This window comes from Entelurus aequoreus, linkage group LG05 (genome assembly GCF_033978785.1).
Source record: "Entelurus aequoreus isolate RoL-2023_Sb linkage group LG05, RoL_Eaeq_v1.1, whole genome shotgun sequence".
Taxonomy (NCBI): Eukaryota; Metazoa; Chordata; class Actinopteri; order Syngnathiformes; family Syngnathidae; genus Entelurus; species Entelurus aequoreus.
This window is the reverse complement of record NC_084735.1, coordinates 5,279,456-5,300,512: the sequence shown is the minus strand read 5'-3', so window position 1 is coordinate 5,300,512 and position 21,057 is coordinate 5,279,456. Positions and strand designations below refer to the sequence as shown.

The window sequence follows — 21,057 nt, the reverse complement described above, 5'->3', positions numbered from 1 at the left end:
ATACATATATACAGTATGTATACAAGCAGTAGAAAATATATGTATGTGTATATATGTATGTGTAAATATGTATATATATATGTATATATCCATCCATCCATCTTCTTCCATATATATATATTTATATTTATATATTTCATTTCTTGTTTCTTTTTGCTTTTTATTATTACAATTATTATTATTATTATTATTGTTTTTGTTATTCATTCTTGAATGGCTTTTTTGTTGTTTTTTGCAAAATTTGTTTTTGTTTTGTCTACATATTCGAAATAAACATAAAACAAAACAAAACAAAACAATATATTTGTGTGCATATATATATATATATATATATATATATATATATATATATATATATATATATATATATATATATATATATATATATATATATATATATATATATATATATATATATATATATATATATATATATATATATATATATATATATATATATATATATATATATATATATATATATATATATAGACTTTATTTATGTTAGCATAAAATGTTAGCATGCTGAAATAAGAAAAGTTAGTATACTTCTAAAATGGCGCCAAGTATCAAAATCCATATAAACATACATATATACATACATATATATACACATTACATACATATATATGTATACAAGCAGTAGAAAATGTATGTATGTATGTATATATATATATATATATATATATATATATATATATATATATATATATATATATATATATATATATATATATATATATATATATATATATATATATATATATATATATATATATATATATATATATATATATATATATACATACATACATGTATGTATGTATGTATATATATATATATATATATATATATATATATATATATATATATATATATATATATTTATATATACATACATTTTCTACTGCTTGTATACATATATATGTATGTAATGTGTATATATATGCGTGTATATATATATGTATGCATATATGGATTTTGATACTTGGCGCCGTAGAATACTGTATACGTATAATATATTTATATTATTCACATGTGAATAATGCTGTAGTATTTATTGTCTATTGTGAGCGAACTGTGGTGCTGAATTTCTCGCAGGGATCAATAAAGTACTTTCTATTCTATTCATATATATGTATGTGTAAATATTTATATATATACGTATATATATATGTATATATCCATCCATCCATCTTCTTCCACATATACTGTATATATATATATATATATATATATATATATATATATATATATATATATATATATATATATATATATATATATATATATATATATATATATATATATATATATATATATATATACATATATATATATATATATACATAGACTTTATTTATGTTAGCATAAAACGTTAGCATGCTGGAATAAGAAAAGTTAGTATACTTCTAAGATGGCACCAAGTATCAAATGCCATCATTTTTAGGTTTATGCGATTAAAATTAGCTAAAAAGCTAACATAAAACATTAGCATGCTAACGTTAGCTTGTGATAAAGGGAACGGTATACTTGCAAGATGAAGGCGCGTCTCAAAATCCATTATTTTTTGGTTTGAATGCTCAAAATGAGCTTAAATGCTAGCATACAATGTTAACATGCTAAGGTTAGCATGACGACATCGAAAAAGTTAGCGTACTTCTCAGGTAGCGCCAAATAACAAAAGCCATTGATTTTAGGTTTAAGTCATTAAAATGAGCAAAATTGTTAGTAAGGCTACACTCTTCCAAAATGCGCTAGCTCAATGCTAATTCACTTTGCCGTTGACAAGCTACTAATAGCATTAGCGATTTTACATGGCGACTTCAACGCTTTCAAATTTGGTAATGAAAACTACAACTAAGCTGGATGTTACAATCAAACAGCTGGTGTGTAATAAGTACAATACTTACAGTATAAACACTGAAATGGGATGAAAAATGTAAAAGGAGTAGTCAAACGAAAAAGGTTGGAAATTTGGTTAGAAAAAACAGTAGTTCCTGGAAATTTGTTGAACGTGGAAAATGGTAGTTTGAATGTCTAGGATGAGTTGAATGTGTTGATGTTGGAATGGTTTGAATCGATTGAAAAATGTGGGAATTGTGGAAGTTTGAAAAATGGACAATTCATATTGAATGGGAAAAATGTCCCTGAAAACTGGGAATTCTTGGAAATCCGGGAATTTTCTTAAATTGTTGAACATTCCTTAACAGTTTGAATATTTTGAAGTTGGAATGGTTTGAATCAAATGAAAAATGTCGGAATTGTCCCATTCATTTCAAAGGGAATTTCATGGAAATTTGGTAATTTCGGGAAAAGCGGGAATTTTTTGAAAATGTTAAAAGACTTGAATGTTCCGAATGAGCTGATTTGGTTGGTATTGGAATTTTTCAAATCGGTCGAGAAATGTTGAAGTAGTAACATTTTTAATTGAGAAATGGTTTTAAGGAATTCCTGGAATTTCGGGAAAACCGGGAATTTTTCAAGTCCGTAAAACAACTTAGTTTTTTGTCCTGATTAAGAAGAATGTTTGGAAGGTTGAACGATTGGAGTGGGTTGAAAAATGTTGGAGGAGAAAAAAGGTTAAAAAAAAGGGTTTGAAAAAAACGGGGATTCTGGGAATTCCTGGAATTTTTTTGTACTTGGAAAAAGGATAGTTTGAATGTCCAGGATGAGTGGAATATGTTGGTTGGAATCGGTTGAAAAATGTGGGAATGATGGAAGTTTGAAAAATGGACAATTCATATTGAATGGGAAAAATGTCCCTGAAAACTCAGAATTCTTGGAAATCCGGGAATTTTTTTAAATTGTTGAACATTCCTTAACAGGCTGACTATTTTGAAGTCGGAACGGTTTGAATCAAAATAAAATAGTCAGAATTGTAAAACTTTGAAAAATGTCCCATTCATTTCAAAGGGAAATTTCATGGAAATTTGGGAATTTCGGAAAAAGCGGGATTTTTTTTGGAAAATGTTAAAAGACTTGAATATTCTGAATGAGCTGAAATGGTTGGTATTGGAATTTTTTTAAATCGGTTGGGAAATGTTGAAGTAGTAACATTTTGAATTGAGAAATGGTATTAAGGAAATCCTGGAATTTCGGGAAAACCGGGAATTTTTCAAGTTCGTAAAACAACTTAATTCTTTATTTCTGTTAAAGAAGAATGTTTGGAAGGTGGAATGATTGAAGTGGGTTGAAAAATGTGGGAGGAGTAGTCGCCAGAAGAAAAGGTTCAAAAAAGGGTTTGAAAAAAACGGGAATTCTGGGAATTCCTGGAATTTTTTTGAACTTGGAAAAAGAATAGTTTGAATGTCCGGGATGAGTGGAATATGTTGGTTGGAATCGGTTGAAAAATGTGGGAATGATGGAAGTTTGAAAAATGGACAATTCATATTGAATGGGTAAAATGTCCCTGAAAACTCAGAATTCTTGGAAATCCGGGAATTTTTTTAAATTGTTGAACATTCCTTAACAGGCTGACTATTTTGAAGTCGGAACGGTTTGAATCAAATTAAAAGTGTCAGAATTGTAAAACTTTGAAAAATGTCCCATTCATTTCAAAGGGAAATTTCATGGAAATTTGGGAATTTCGGAAAAAGCTGGATTTTTTTTGGAAAATGTTAAAAGACTTGAATATTCTGAATGAGCTGAAATGGTTGGTTTTGGAATTTTTTTAAATCGGTTGAGAAATGTTGAAGTAGTAACTTTTTGAATTGAGAAATGGTATTAAGGAAATCCTGGAATTTCGGGAAAACCGGGAATTTTTCAAGTTCATAAAACAACTTAATTCTTTATTTCTGTTAAAGAAGAATGTTTGGAAGGTGGAATGATTGAAGTGGGTTGAAAAATGTGGGAGGAGTAGTCGCCAGAAGAAAAGGTTCAAAAAAGGGTTTGAAAAAAACGGGAATTCTGGGAATTCCTGGAATTTTTTCGAACTTGGAAAAAGAATAGTTTGAATGTCCAGGATGAGTGGAATATGTTGGTTTGAATCGGTTGAAAAACGTGGAAATGGTGGAAGTATGAAAAATGGCCAATAAATTTTGAATGGGAAAAAAGTCCTGGAAAACCTGGAAATCGGGGACTTCTCAAAAAATTCTCTTTTTGCCCAATTTTTTATTCATTTAAGAATAAAAATTGCTCTCATTGTCAATAACTCTGCCCACATATGGGCCGAAAATGCAAACATTGTGTAGATATCTTGACAAATATGAGATGATTGTGTAAGTAAAGAAGGTGAGGCAGCAGCTCACACATTCTCATACTTTCTGTAACATCCAGGAAGACATTAAATGTTATGAGATGAAGTAGATTAGTAGTGATTGTGATGTAGAAAAATGTCTTATTTTTGACCAATTTTCCCAGGAGATTGTTTGATATTTGGAAATAAAATGTTAATGTTCCTCTTAGACACGTAATAAAGATGTTTGATGATCAATTAAACACAACATCAAACATTATGTCCCACCTTTCCTAAAAAAATCAAGTTAAAAAAACAACTTAAAACCTTGTCAAGATGTTTACTGACATCAAATATTCATGTTTTCACAACTTCAAATATCGCTTATCGGCCTCCTTGACTACTAATAATCAGTATCGGTATCGGCCCTGGGTTGATGGCCACTAAATACACTGTAGGAAACGATACGGCACAGACACAATGATATCGACTGGATTATATAACAGCCTGTTATGAAACATATTCCCGGGAAAAAGATACGATCAGTCGCACTCGTTGTGACTTTGGTGCCACATCAAGGAGGACTTGATCATCCTCCGGGGCCACATTTGTCAAGGAGGACTTGATCATCCTCCGGGGCCACATTTGTCAAGGAGGACTTGATCATCTTCCGGGGCCACATTTGTCAAGGAGGACTTGATCATCCTCCGGGGCCACATTTGTCAAGGAGGACTTGATCATCTTCCGGGGCCACATTTGTCAAGGAGGACTTGATCATCCTCCGGGGCCACATTTGTCAAGGAGGACTTGATCATCCTCCGGGGCCACATTTGTGACTCTGGCAGGACGTCAAACAAAGTCAGGAAAAAAACAAACCGCAGAGAAGCAAAGTTTTGTCGTCCCGAGCAAAGAATATTTTTAAAGAAGGCTAACACGCGACCTCCTGCACTGACCTTTAACTAGGCTAATTAGTATGTCCTCTCCCACTGTCATCTACACTGTCACCCACACTGTCATCTACACTGTCACCTACACTGTCATCTACACTGTCACCTACACTGTCATCTACACTGTCACCCACACTGTCATCTACACTGTCACCTACACTGTCATCTACACTGTCACCCACACTGTCATCTACACTGTCACCCACACTGTCATCTACACTGTCACCTATACTGTCATCTACACTGTCATCTACACTGTCACCCACACTGTCACCCACACTGTCATCTACACTGTCATCTACACTGTCACCCAAACTGTCACCCACACTGTCATCTACACTGTCACCCACACTGTCACCCACACTGTCACCCACACTGTCATCTACACTGTCATCTACACTGTCACCCACACTGTCACCCACACTGTCATCTACACTGTCACCTACACTGTCACCTACACTGTCATCTACACTGTCACCTACACTGTCACCTACACTGTCATCTACACTGTCATCTACACTGTCATCTACACTGTCACCTACACTGTCATCTACACTGTCATCTACACTGTCACCTACACTGTCACCCACACTGTCACCCACACTGTCATCTACACTGTCACCCACACTGTCATCTACACTGTCATCTACGCTGTCATCTACACTGTCCTCTCACACTGTCACCTACACTGTCATCTACACTGTCACCTACACTGTCACCTACACTGTCACCTACACTGTCACCCACACTGTCCCCCACACTGTCATCTACACTGTCATCTACACTGTCACCTACACTGTCACCTACACTGTCATCTACACTGTCACCCACACTGTCATCTACACTGTCATCTACAATGTCACCTACACTGTCATCTACACCAGTGGTCCCCAACCACCGGGCCGCGGTATATGATTGTATATCTTTATGAAAAAAAAAGAAATTTTTTTTTTTTTTTTTTTTTTTTTTTTTATTTTTTTTTTACTTAAATCAACATAAAAAACACAATATATACATTATATATCAATATAGATCAATACAGTCTGCAGGGATACAGTCCGTAAGCACACATGATTGTATATCTTTATGAAACCCCCCCCCCCCCCCCCCCAATACCCCCCCCCCCCCACCCCAACGCCACCCCTCCCCCCCCACCCCACCCCCCCACCCCCTGGTCCGTGGGACAAATTTTCAAGCGTTGACCGGTCCCCAGCTACAAAAAGGTTGGGGACCACTGGATTTTGAGACATGCCTCCATCTTGCAAGTGTACTGTTCCCTTTATATCAAGCTAATGTTAACATGCTAACGTTTTATGCTACCTTTTTAGCTAATTGTGTACGTGTAAACCTAAAAAAATATATTTTTTGGTCCAATATGGCCGACATGCAGAGGTCGGTACTAAGTAGAGACGGGTACCAAATCCGGTACTTTTTTGGTACTGGGCACAGATTCAGTGCCACTTTTCCAAAAATGCACTGTGAAGGCCATGTCACGAGGAAGCTGAATGTGTTATGTTGCGCCCTACAAAGTGTTTACACTGTAAGTATTGTACTTATTACGCACCAGCTGTTTGATTGTCACATCCAGCTTAGTTGTAGTCTTCATTAACAAATTTGAAGGTGTTGAAATCCATCGCCATGTAAATTTGCTAATGCTAAAAGTAGCCTGTCTATGGCAAATGCAAGGTAAATTAGCATCAAGCTAGCGCATTTTGGAAGAGTGGAGCCTTACTAACAATTGTGTTCATTTTAATGACTTAAACCAAAAATCTGTGGCTTTTGATACTTGGCGCTATCTGAGAAGTATGCTAACTTTTCCGATGCTAACATTAGCATGTTAACATTGTATGCTAGCGTTTAAGCTCATTGTGATCATTTAAACCAAAAAAATGTTTGGTTTATATGAGTCAAACTAGCAAAAAAGCTAGCATGCCGGCTAAAATAGGAGAAGTTATCATACTTCTCAGATGGTGCCAAGTATCAAAATCCATGATTTTTATCTTTAAACGTATAAAATTAGTTAAAAGGCTAGCATAAAACATTTGCATACTAACGTTAGCTTGATACAAAAAGAATAGTATACTTGCAAAATGGAGACATGTCTCAAAACCCTCGAAATGAGCCTAAATGCTAGCATACAATGTTAACATGCTAATGTAAGCGTGATAACTTCGGATGATTTAGCGTACTTCTAAGATGGCGCCAACTATCAAAAGCAATAATTTTTAGGTTTGAGCAACAAAATTTGCAATCTTGCTAGCATAAAACGTTAGCATGCTAACGTTTTATGGTCTAAACTTTTTCCATTTTAAATTTTCAGACTCGTGAAGAAATAAACACATCCTCATTCTCCGCCAACACGGTGTGTTCAAGACCGTGGGAAAAATGAACATCGTAACACACACTTTAACACCAGCCGGTAGTTACACTATTCCACATTTTGCAGCTTCGAGTCACTTTCACCTCACTCTCTCGGCTTCCGTCTGTCACTCTTCCTTCGTGCTCGCTTCTACAAGCAGCGGTTCATCCTCAGTATATTCAGCTTCAAAAATACAAGGTTGTGAATCCCCATTTGTCAAAAAATAGTCGTCTTTACTGTCTGTTACCAAGTCTGTCATGGTTAGAAAATACACTCGTGTTTGTTTCCCGATGTAGGAACTGCGCTGCTATGGAAACGGAAATAAATGCGCAGAGGAAATTAGTTCCGGAAATGATTAAAATGACCAAAATAGGGTAAATATTGTACATATTACATATTGTTATGAAGGTGTCTTGTTACTACATTATATATATACTTGCAGCGTGTATATTGTACATATTACATATTGTTATGAAGGTGTCTTGTTGCTACATTATATATATACTTGCAGTGTGTATATTGTACATATTACATATTGTTATGAAGGTGTCTGTTACTACATTATATATATACTTGCAGTGTGTATATTGTACATATTACATTTTGTTATGAAGGTGTCTGTTACTACATTATATATATACTTGCAGTGTGTATATTGTACATATTACATATTGTTATGAAGGTGTCTGTTACTACATTATATATATATACTTGCAGTGTGTATATTGTACATATTACATATTGTTATGAAGGTGTCTGTTACTACATTATATTTATACTTTCAGTGTGTATATTGTACATATTACATATTGTTATGAAGGTGTCTGTTACTACATTATATATATACTTGCAGTGTGTATATTGTACATATTACATATTGTTATGAAGGTGTCTTGTTACTACATTATATATATACTTGCAGTGTGTATATTGTACATATTACATATTGTTATGAAGGTGTCTGTTACTACATTATATTTATACTTTCAGTGTGTATATTGTACATATTACACATTGTTATGAAGGTGTCTGTTACTACATTATATATATACTTGCAGTGTGTATATTCTACATATTACATATTGTTATGAAGGTGTCTGTTACTACATTATATATATACTTGCAGTGTGTATATTGTAAATGTTACACTTTGTTATGAAGGTGTTTGTTACTACATTCTATATATACTTGCAGTGTGTATATTGTACATATTACATATTGTTATGAAGGTGTCTGTTACTACATTATATATATACTTGCAGTGTGTATATTGTACATATTACATATTGTTATGAAGGTGTCTTGTTACTACATTATATATATACTTGCAGTGTGTATATTGTAAATGTTACACTTTGTTATGAAGGTGTTTGTTACTACATTCTATATATACTTGCAGTGTGTATATTGTACATATTACATATTGTTATGAAGGTGTCTGTTACTACATTATATATATACTTGCAGTGTGTATATTGTACATATTACATATTGTTATGAAGGTGTCTTGTTACTACATTATATATATACTTGCAGTGTGTATATTGTAAATGTTACACTTTGTTATGAAGGTGTCTGCTACTAAATTATGTAGATACTTTCAGTGTGTATATTGTACATATTACATATTGTTATGAAGGTGTCTTGTTACTACATTATATATATACTTGCAGTGTGTATATTGTACATATTACATATTGTTGTGAAGGTGTCTGTTACTACATTCTATACATACTTGCAGTGTGTATATTGTACATATTACATATTGTTATGAAGGTGTCTTGTTACTACATTATATATATACTTGCAGTGTGTATATTGGACACATTACATATTGTTATGAAGGTGTCTGTTACTACATTATATATATGCTTGCAGTGTGTATATTGTACATATTACATATTGTTATGAAGGTGTTTGTTACTACATTCTATATATATACTTGCAGTATGTATATTGTACAGGTTACATATTGTTATGAAGGTGTCTGTTACTACATTATATATATACTTGCAGTGTGTATATTGTTGATATTACATATTGTTATGAAGGTGTCTGTTACTACATTATATATATACTTGCAGTGTGTATATTGTACATATTGTTATGAAGGTGTCTGTTACTACATTATATATATACTTGCAGTGTGTATATTGTACATATTACATATTGTTATGAAGGTGTCTTGTTACTACATTATATATATACTTGCAGTGTGTATATTGTACATATTACATATTGTAATGAAGGTTTCTGTTACTACATTATATATATACTTGCAGTGTGTATATTGTACATATTGTAATGAAGGTTTCTGTTACTACATTATATATATACTTGCAGTGTGTATATTGTACATATTACATATTGTTATGAAGGTGTCTTGTTACTACATTATATATATACTTGCAGTGTGTGCATTGTACATATTACATATTGTTATGAAGGTGTCTGTTACTACATTATATATATACTTGCAGTGTGTATATTGTACACATTACGTATTGTTATGAAGGTGTCTGTTACTGCATTATATATATACTTGCAGTGTGTATATTGTACATATTACATATTGTTATGAAGGTGTCTGTTACTACATTATATATATACTTGCCGTGTGTATATTGTACATATTACATTTTGTTATGAAGGTGTCTGTTACTACATTATATATATATACTTGCAGTGTGTGTATTGTACATATTACATATTGTTATGAAAGGGTCTGTTACTACATTATATATATACTTGCAGTGTGTATATTGTACATATTACATATTGTTATGAAGGTGTCTGTTACTACATTATATATATACTTGCAGTGTGTATATTGTACAGGTTACATATTGTTATGAAGGTGTCTGTTACTACATTATATATATACTTGCAGTGTGTATGTTGTACATATTACATATTGTTATGAAGGTGTCTGTTACTACATTATATATATATACTTGCAGTGTGTATATTGTACATATTACATATTGTTATGAAGGTGTCTGTTACTACATTATATATATACTTGCAGTGTGTATATTGTACATATTACATTTTGTTATGAAGGTGTCTGTTACTACATTATATATATACTTGCAGTGTGTATATTGTACATATTACATATTGTTATGAAGGTGTCTGTTACTACATTATATATATATACTTGCAGTGTGTATATTGTACATATTACATATTGTTATGAAGGTGTCTGTTACTACATTATATTTATACTTTCAGTGTGTATATTGTACATATTACATATTGTTATGAAGGTGTCTGTTACTACATTATATATATACTTGCAGTGTGTATATTGTACATATTACATATTGTTATGAAGGTGTCTTGTTACTACATTATATATATATACTTGCAGTGTGTATATTGTACATATTACATATTGTTATGAAGGTGTCTGTTACTACATTATATTTATACTTTCAGTGTGTATATTGTACATATTACACATTGTTATGAAGGTGTCTGTTACTACATTATATATATACTTGCAGTGTGTATATTCTACATATTACATATTGTTATGAAGGTGTCTGTTACTACATTATATATATACTTGCAGTGTGTATATTGTACATATTACATATTGTTATGAAGGTGTCTTGTTACTACATTATATATATACTTGCAGTGTGTATATTGTAAATGTTACACTTTGTTATGAAGGTGTTTGTTACTACATTCTATATATACTTGCAGTGTGTATATTGTACATATTACATATTGTTATGAAGGTGTCTGTTACTACATTATATATATACTTGCAGTGTGTATATTGTACATATTACATATTGTTATGAAGGTGTCTTGTTACTACATTATATATATACTTGCAGTGTGTATATTGTAAATGTTACACTTTGTTATGAAGGTGTCTGCTACTAAATTATGTAGATACTTTCAGTGTGTATATTGTACATATTACATATTGTTATGAAGGTGTCTTGTTACTACATTATATATATACTTGCAGTGTGTATATTGTACATATTACATATTGTTGTGAAGGTGTCTGTTACTACATTCTATACATACTTGCAGTGTGTATATTGTACATATTACATATTGTTATGAAGGTGTCTTGTTACTACATTATATATATACTTGCAGTGTGTATATTGGACACATTACATATTGTTATGAAGGTGTCTGTTACTACATTATATATATGCTTGCAGTGTGTATATTGTACATATTACATATTGTTATGAAGGTGTTTGTTACTACATTCTATATATATACTTGCAGTATGTATATTGTACAGGTTACATATTGTTATGAAGGTGTCTGTTACTACATTATATATATACTTGCAGTGTGTATATTGTTGATATTACATATTGTTATGAAGGTGTCTGTTACTACATTATATATATACTTGCAGTGTGTATATTGTACATATTGTTATGAAGGTGTCTGTTACTACATTATATATATACTTGCAGTGTGTATATTGTACATATTACATATTGTTATGAAGGTGTCTTGTTACTACATTATATATATACTTGCAGTGTGTATATTGTACATATTACATATTGTAATGAAGGTTTCTGTTACTACATTATATATATACTTGCAGTGTGTATATTGTACATATTGTAATGAAGGTTTCTGTTACTACATTATATATATACTTGCAGTGTGTATATTGTACATATTACATATTGTTATGAAGGTGTCTTGTTACTACATTATATATATACTTGCAGTGTGTGCATTGTACATATTACATATTGTTATGAAGGTGTCTGTTACTACATTATATATATACTTGCAGTGTGTATATTGTACACATTACGTATTGTTATGAAGGTGTCTGTTACTGCATTATATATATACTTGCAGTGTGTATATTGTACATATTACATATTGTTATGAAGGTGTCTGTTACTACATTATATATATACTTGCCGTGTGTATATTGTACATATTACATTTTGTTATGAAGGTGTCTGTTACTACATTATATATATATACTTGCAGTGTGTGTATTGTACATATTACATATTGTTATGAAAGGGTCTGTTACTACATTATATATATACTTGCAGTGTGTATATTGTACATATTACATATTGTTATGAAGGTGTCTGTTACTACATTATATATATACTTGCAGTGTGTATATTGTACAGGTTACATATTGTTATGAAGGTGTCTGTTACTACATTATATATATACTTGCAGTGTGTATGTTGTACATATTACATATTGTTATGAAGGTGTCTGTTACTACATTATATATATATACTTGCAGTGTGTATATTGTACATATTACATATTGTTATGAAGGTGTCTGTTACTACATTATATATATACTTGCAGTGTGTATATTGTACATATTACATTTTGTTATGAAGGTGTCTGTTACTACATTATATATATACTTGCAGTGTGTATATTGTACATATTACATATTGTTATGAAGGTGTCTGTTACTACATTATATATATATACTTGCAGTGTGTATATTGTACATATTACATATTGTTATGAAGGTGTCTGTTACTACATTATATTTATACTTTCAGTGTGTATATTGTACATATTACATATTGTTATGAAGGTGTCTGTTACTACATTATATATATACTTGCAGTGTGTATATTGTACATATTACATATTGTTATGAAGGTGTCTTGTTACTACATTATATATATACTTGCAGTGTGTATATTGTACATATTACATATTGTTATGAAGGTGTCTGTTACTACATTATATTTATACTTTCAGTGTGTATATTGTACATATTACACATTGTTATGAAGGTGTCTGTTACTACATTATATATATACTTGCAGTGTGTATATTCTACATATTACATATTGTTATGAAGGTGTCTGTTACTACATTATATATATACTTGCAGTGTGTATATTGTACATATTACATATTGTTATGAAGGTGTCTTGTTACTACATTATATATATACTTGCAGTGTGTATATTGTAAATGTTACACTTTGTTATGAAGGTGTTTGTTACTACATTCTATATATACTTGCAGTGTGTATATTGTACATATTACATATTGTTATGAAGGTGTCTGTTACTACATTATATATATACTTGCAGTGTGTATATTGTACATATTACATATTGTTATGAAGGTGTCTTGTTACTACATTATATATATACTTGCAGTGTGTATATTGTAAATGTTACACTTTGTTATGAAGGTGTCTGCTACTAAATTATGTAGATACTTTCAGTGTGTATATTGTACATATTACATATTGTTATGAAGGTGTCTTGTTACTACATTATATATATACTTGCAGTGTGTATATTGTACATATTACATATTGTTGTGAAGGTGTCTGTTACTACATTCTATACATACTTGCAGTGTGTATATTGTACATATTACATTGTTATGAAGGTGTCTTGTTACTACATTATATATATACTTGCAGTGTGTATATTGGACACATTACATATTGTTATGAAGGTGTCTGTTACTACATTATATATATGCTTGCAGTGTGTATATTGTACATATTACATATTGTTATGAAGGTGTTTGTTACTACATTCTATATATATACTTGCAGTATGTATATTGTACAGGTTACATATTGTTATGAAGGTGTCTGTTACTACATTATATATATACTTGCAGTGTGTATATTGTTGATATTACATATTGTTATGAAGGTGTCTGTTACTACATTATATATATACTTGCAGTGTGTATATTGTACATATTGTTATGAAGGTGTCTGTTACTACATTATATATATACTTGCAGTGTGTATATTGTACATATTGTTATGAAGGTGTCTGTTACTACATTATATATATACTTGCAGTGTGTATATTGTACATATTACATATTGTTATGAAGGTGTCTTGTTACTACATTATATATATACTTGCAGTGTGTATATTGTACATATTACATATTGTAATGAAGGTTTCTGTTACTACATTATATATATACTTGCAGTGTGTATATTGTACATATTGTAATGAAGGTTTCTGTTACTACATTATATATATACTTGCAGTGTGTATATTGTACATATTACATATTGTTATGAAGGTGTCTTGTTACTACATTATATATATACTTGCAGTGTGTGCATTGTACATATTACATATTGTTATGAAGGTGTCTGTTACTACATTATATATATACTTGCAGTGTGTATATTGTACACATTACGTATTGTTATGAAGGTGTCTGTTACTGCATTATATATATACTTGCAGTGTGTATATTGTACATATTACATATTGTTATGAAGGTGTCTGTTACTACATTATATATATACTTGCCGTGTGTATATTGTACATATTACATTTTGTTATGAAGGTGTCTGTTACTACATTATATATATATACTTGCAGTGTGTGTATTGTACATATTACATATTGTTATGAAAGGGTCTGTTACTACATTATATATATACTTGCAGTGTGTATATTGTACATATTACATATTGTTATGAAGGTGTCTGTTACTACATTATATATATACTTGCAGTGTGTATATTGTACAGGTTACATATTGTTATGAAGGTGTCTGTTACTACATTATATATATACTTGCAGTGTGTATGTTGTACATATTACATATTGTTATGAAGGTGTCTGTTACTACATTATATATATATACTTGCAGTGTGTATATTGTACATATTACATATTGTTATGAAGGTGTCTGTTACTACATTATATATATACTTGCAGTGTGTATATTGTACATATTACATTTTGTTATGAAGGTGTCTGTTACTACATTATATATATACTTGCAGTGTGTATATTGTACATATTACATATTGTTATGAAGGTGTCTGTTACTACATTATATATATATACTTGCAGTGTGTATATTGTACATATTACATATTGTTATGAAGGTGTCTGTTACTACATTATATATATATACTTGCAGTGTGTATATTGTACATATTACATATTGTTATGAAGGTGTCTGTTACTACATTATATATATACTTGCAGTGTGTATATTGTACATATTACATTTTGTTATGAAGGTGTCTGTTACTACATTATATATATACTTGCAGTGTGTATATTGTACATATTACATATTGTTATGAAGGTGTCTGTTACTACATTATATGTATATACTTGCAGTGTGTATATTGTACATATTACATATTGTTATGAAGGTGTCTGTTACTACATTATATTTATACTTTCAGTGTGTATATTGTACATATTACATATTGTTATGAAGGTGTCTGTTACTACATTATATATATACTTGCAGTGTGTATATTGTACATATTACATATTGTTATGAAGGTGTCTTGTTACTACATTATATATATACTTGCAGTGTGTATATTGTAAATGTTACACTTTGTTATGAAGGTGTCTGCTACTAAATTATGTAGATACTTTCAGTGTGTATATTGTACATATTACATATTGTTATGAAGGTGTCTTGTTACTACATTATATATATACTTGCAGTGTGTATATTGGACACATTACATATTGTTATGAAGGTGTCTGTTACTACATTATACATATGCTTGCAGTGTGTATATTGTACATATTACATATTGTTATGAAGGTGTTTGTTACTACATTCTATATATATACTTGCAGTATGTATATTGTACAGGTTACATATTGTTATGAAGGTGTCTGTTACTACATTATATATATACTTGCAGTGTGTATATTGTTGATATTACATATTGTTATGAAGGTGTCTGTTACTACATTATATATATACTTGCAGTGTGTATATTGTACATATTACATTTTGTTATGAAGGTGTCTGTTACTACATTATATATATACTTGCAGTGTGTATATTGTACACATTACGTATTGTTATGAAGGTGTCTGTTACTGCATTATATATATACTTGCAGTGTGTATATTGTACATATTACATATTGTTATGAAGGTGTCTGTTACTACATTATATATATACTTGCCGTGTGTATATTGTACATATTACATTTTGTTATGAAGGTGTCTGTTACTACATTATATATATACTTGCAGTGTGTGTATTGTACATATTACATATTGTTATGAAGGTGTCTGTTACTACATTATATATATACTTGCAGTGTGTATATTGTACATATTACATATTGTTATGAAGGTGTCTGTTACTACATTATATATATACTTGCAGTGTGTATATTGTACAGGTTACATATTGTTATGAAGGTGTCTGTTACTACATTATATATATACTTGCAGTGTGTATATTGTACATATTACATATTGTTATGAAGGTGTCTGTTACTACATTATATATATACTTGCAGTATGTATATTGTACAGGTTACATATTGTTATGAAGGTGTCTGTTACTACATTCTATATATACTTTTAGCTTAGCAGTTAGCATGGCTTTTGGTACCCTCCACTGAGCACGTTTCATGGTTGCAGATTGTCACTGGCAGATTTGCGGGGCCCAGCCAGAGTGTGTCATCAACATGCATTAAAATAAAAAATCCTCCATCGTCTGCCAGATGTAAATCATTGATATCGTATATTGTCTATCGCACATCGCCGACACAGACCCACTCAAACAGCCCGAGTCTCACACAGACCAATAAATCACGCGGCGCTTCTCCTCTCAGGAATCTCAAAGCACAATTGGACTCTAATAAGTGTCCAATTTCAAATAAATGGACATATTCTCTGCCCGGCACATAACTTATTGGCTCTTCATTGCCAACTAATTGGCTGAGGAAAATTCCGCACCTGTGTCCTCGTCGATGGTGAAGGCGCCCAGGCCGCTGCCGCCTCTGATGGAGTACTTCAAGGCGCCGTCCCTCCCTCTGTCGTCATCCTCGGCGTCCAGCGCCAGGACGCTGGTGCCCGCTCGAGAGTTCTCCTTCACCGAGCCTCTCACGGCAAAGTCGGGGAAGTACGGCGCATACAAATTCTCGTTGACGTCCACCAGCTGGAACAGAGAGAGGACATGAATCAGGAAGTGATTGCAGAGAGCAACACTACTCACTTCACACGGTGGAACCTCGATTTACAAACCCCCTCTATTTGCAAACCTTCCGGTGTACTAACCTTTAGAGCACGCCTAACATGCCTCTGCGTCCGAACCAGGTCTCGGTGTCCGAACCAGGTCTCGGTGTCCGAACCAGGTCTCGGTGTCCGACACTTTCATTCATTCATTCATTTTGTGTGCTGCTGGAAGCCTTAGGACGTTGCCATTTTGATGACATCACTATGAAGGTGTCTGTTACTACATTATATATATACTTGCAGTGTGTATATTGTACATATTACATATTGTTATGAAGGTGTCTGTTACTACATTATATATATACTTGCAGTGTGTATATTGTACATATTACATATTGTTATGAAGGTGTCTGTTACTACATTATATATATACTTGCAGTGTGTATATTGTACATATTACATATTGTTATGAAGGTGTCTTGTTGCTACATCATATATATACTTGCAGTGTGTATATTGTACATATTACATATTGTTATGAAGGTGTCTGTTACTACATTATATATATACTTGCAGTGTGTATAGTGTACATATTGTTATGAAGGTGTCTGTTACTACATTATATATATACTTGCAGTGTGTATATTGTACATATTACATATTGTTATGAAGGTGTCTGTTACTACATTATATATATACTTGCAGTGTGTGTATTGTACATATTGTTATGAAGGTGTCTGTTACTACATTATATATATACTTGCAGAGTGTATATTGTACATATTACATATTGTTATGAATGTGTCTGTTACTACATTATATATATATACTTGCAGTGTGTATATTGTACATATTACATATTGTTATGAATGTGTCTGTTACTACATTATATATATATACTTGCAGTGTGTATATAGTACATATTACATATTGTTATGAAGGTGTCTGTTACTACATTATATATATACTTGCAGAGTGTATATTGTACATATTACATATTGTTATGAATGTGTCTGTTACTACATTATATATATACTTGCAGTGTGTATATTGTACATATTACATATTGTTATGAAGGTGTCTGTTACTAAATTATAAATATATACTTTGAGTGTGTGTATTGTACATATTACATATTGTTATGAAGGTGTCTGTTACTACATTATATATATACTTGCAGTGTGTATATTGTACATATTACATATTGTTATGAAGGTGTCTGTTACTACATTATATATATACTTGCAGTGTGTATATTGTACATATTACATATTGTTATGAAGGTGTCTGTTACTACATTATATATATGCTTGCAGTGTGTATATTGTACATATTACATATTGTTATGAAGGTGTCTGTTACTACATTATATATATATTTGCAGTGTGTATATTGTACATATTACATATTATGAAGGTGTCTGTTACTACATTCTATATATACTTGCAGTGTGTATATTGTACATATTACATATTGTTATGAAGGTGTCTGTTACTACATTATATATATACTTGCAGTGTGTATATTGTACATATTACATATTATTGTGAAGGTGTCTGTTACTACATTATATATATACTTGCAGTGTGTATAGTGTACATATTGTTACGAAGGTGTCTGTTGCTACATTATATATATACTTACAGTGTGTATATTGTACATATTACATATTATGAAGGTGCCTGTTACTACATTATATATATACTTGCAGTGTGTATATTGTACATATTACATATTATTGTGAAGGTGTCTGTTACTACATTATATATATATACTTGCAGTGTATATTGTACATATTACATATTGTTATGAAGGTGTCTGTTACTACATTATATATATACTTGCAGTGTGTATATTGTACATATTGTTATGAAGGTGTCTGTTACTACATTATATATATACTTGCAGTGTGTATATTGTACATATTACATATTGTTATGAAGGTGTCTGTTACTACATTATATATATACTTGCAGTGTGTATATTGTACATATTACATATTATTGTGAAGGTGTCTGTTACTACATTATATATATATATACTTGCAGTGTGTATATTGTACATATTACATATTGTTATGAAGGTGTCTGTTACTACATTATATATATACTTGCAGTGTGTATATTGTACATATTGTTATGAAGGTGTCTGTTACTACATTATATATACTTGCAGTGTGTATATTGTACATATTACATATTGTTATGAAGGTGTCTGTTACTACATTATATATATACTTGCAGTGTGTATATTGTACATATTACATATTATTGTGAAGGTGTCTGTTACTACATTATATATATATACTTGCAGTGTGTATATTGTACATATTACATATTGTTATGAAGGTGTCTGTTACTACATTATATATATACTTGCAGTGTGTATATTGTACATATTACATATTGTTATGAAGGTGTCTGTTACTACATTATATATATACTTGCAGTGTGTATATTGTACATATTACATATTGTTATGAAGGTGTCTGTTACTACATTATATATATACTTGCAGTGTGTATATTGTACATATTACATATTGTTATGAAGGTGTCTGTTACTACATTATATATATATACTTGCAGTGTGTATATTGTACATATTACATATTGTTATGAAGGTGTCTGTTACTACATTATATATATACTTGCAGTGTGTATATTGTACATATTACATATTGTTATGAAGGTGTCTGTTACTACATTATATATATACTTTCAGTGTGTATATTGTACATATTGTTATGAAGGTGTCTGTTACTACATTATATATATACTTGCAGTGTGTATATTGTACATATTACATATTGTTATGAAGGTGTCTGTTACTACATTATATATATACTTGCAGTGTGTATATTGTACATATTACATATTGTTATGAAGGTGTCTGTTACTACATTATATGTATACTTGCAGTGTGTATATTGTACATATTACATATTGTTATGAAGGTGTCTGTTACTACATTATATATATACTTGCAGTGTGTATATAGTACATATTACATATTGTTATGAAGGTGTCTGTTACTACATTATATATATACTTGCAGTGTGTATATAGTACATATTACATATTGTTATGAAGGTGTCTGTTACTACATTATATATATATACTTGCAGTGTGTGTATTGTACATATTACATATTGTTATGAAGGTGTCTGTTACTACATTATATATATACTTGCAGTGTGTATATTGTACATATTACATATTGTTATGAAGGTGTCTGTTACTACATTATATATATACTTGCAGTGTGTATATTGTACATATTACATATTGTTATGAAGGTGTCTGTTACTACATTATATATATACTTGCAGTGTGTATATTGTACATATTACATATTGTTATGAAGGTGCTTGTTACTACATTATATATATACTTGCAGTGTGTATATTGTACATATTACATATTGTTATGAAGGTGTCTGTTACTACATTATATATATACTTGCAGTGTGTATGTTGTACATATTACATATTGTTATGAAGGGCGTGGCCATTTTGCATTTTGGAGAAGCAGAGCCCCCTACGCCCCACCTTGTTCACGCAGTCCGTTACTCGGTGGCACTTCTCAGTTTCTTTCCTCGCCATTCACCAAGTTTTGCCTATTTT

The 21,057-nt window shown here is 30.9% G+C and overlaps 1 protein-coding gene across 1 annotated transcript in view; it reads right to left on the bottom strand.

The window, feature by feature from the left end:
- Nucleotides 1–21,057, bottom strand: part of LOC133649523 (protocadherin Fat 3) — a 235,516-nt gene that overhangs the window by 206,360 nt on the left and 8,099 nt on the right. The window contains exon 4 of the mRNA XM_062046111.1: nucleotides 17,215–17,416. Within this exon, the coding sequence (XP_061902095.1) occupies nucleotides 17,215–17,416 (202 nt within the window). The remainder of the gene's footprint in view (nucleotides 1–17,214; nucleotides 17,417–21,057) is intronic.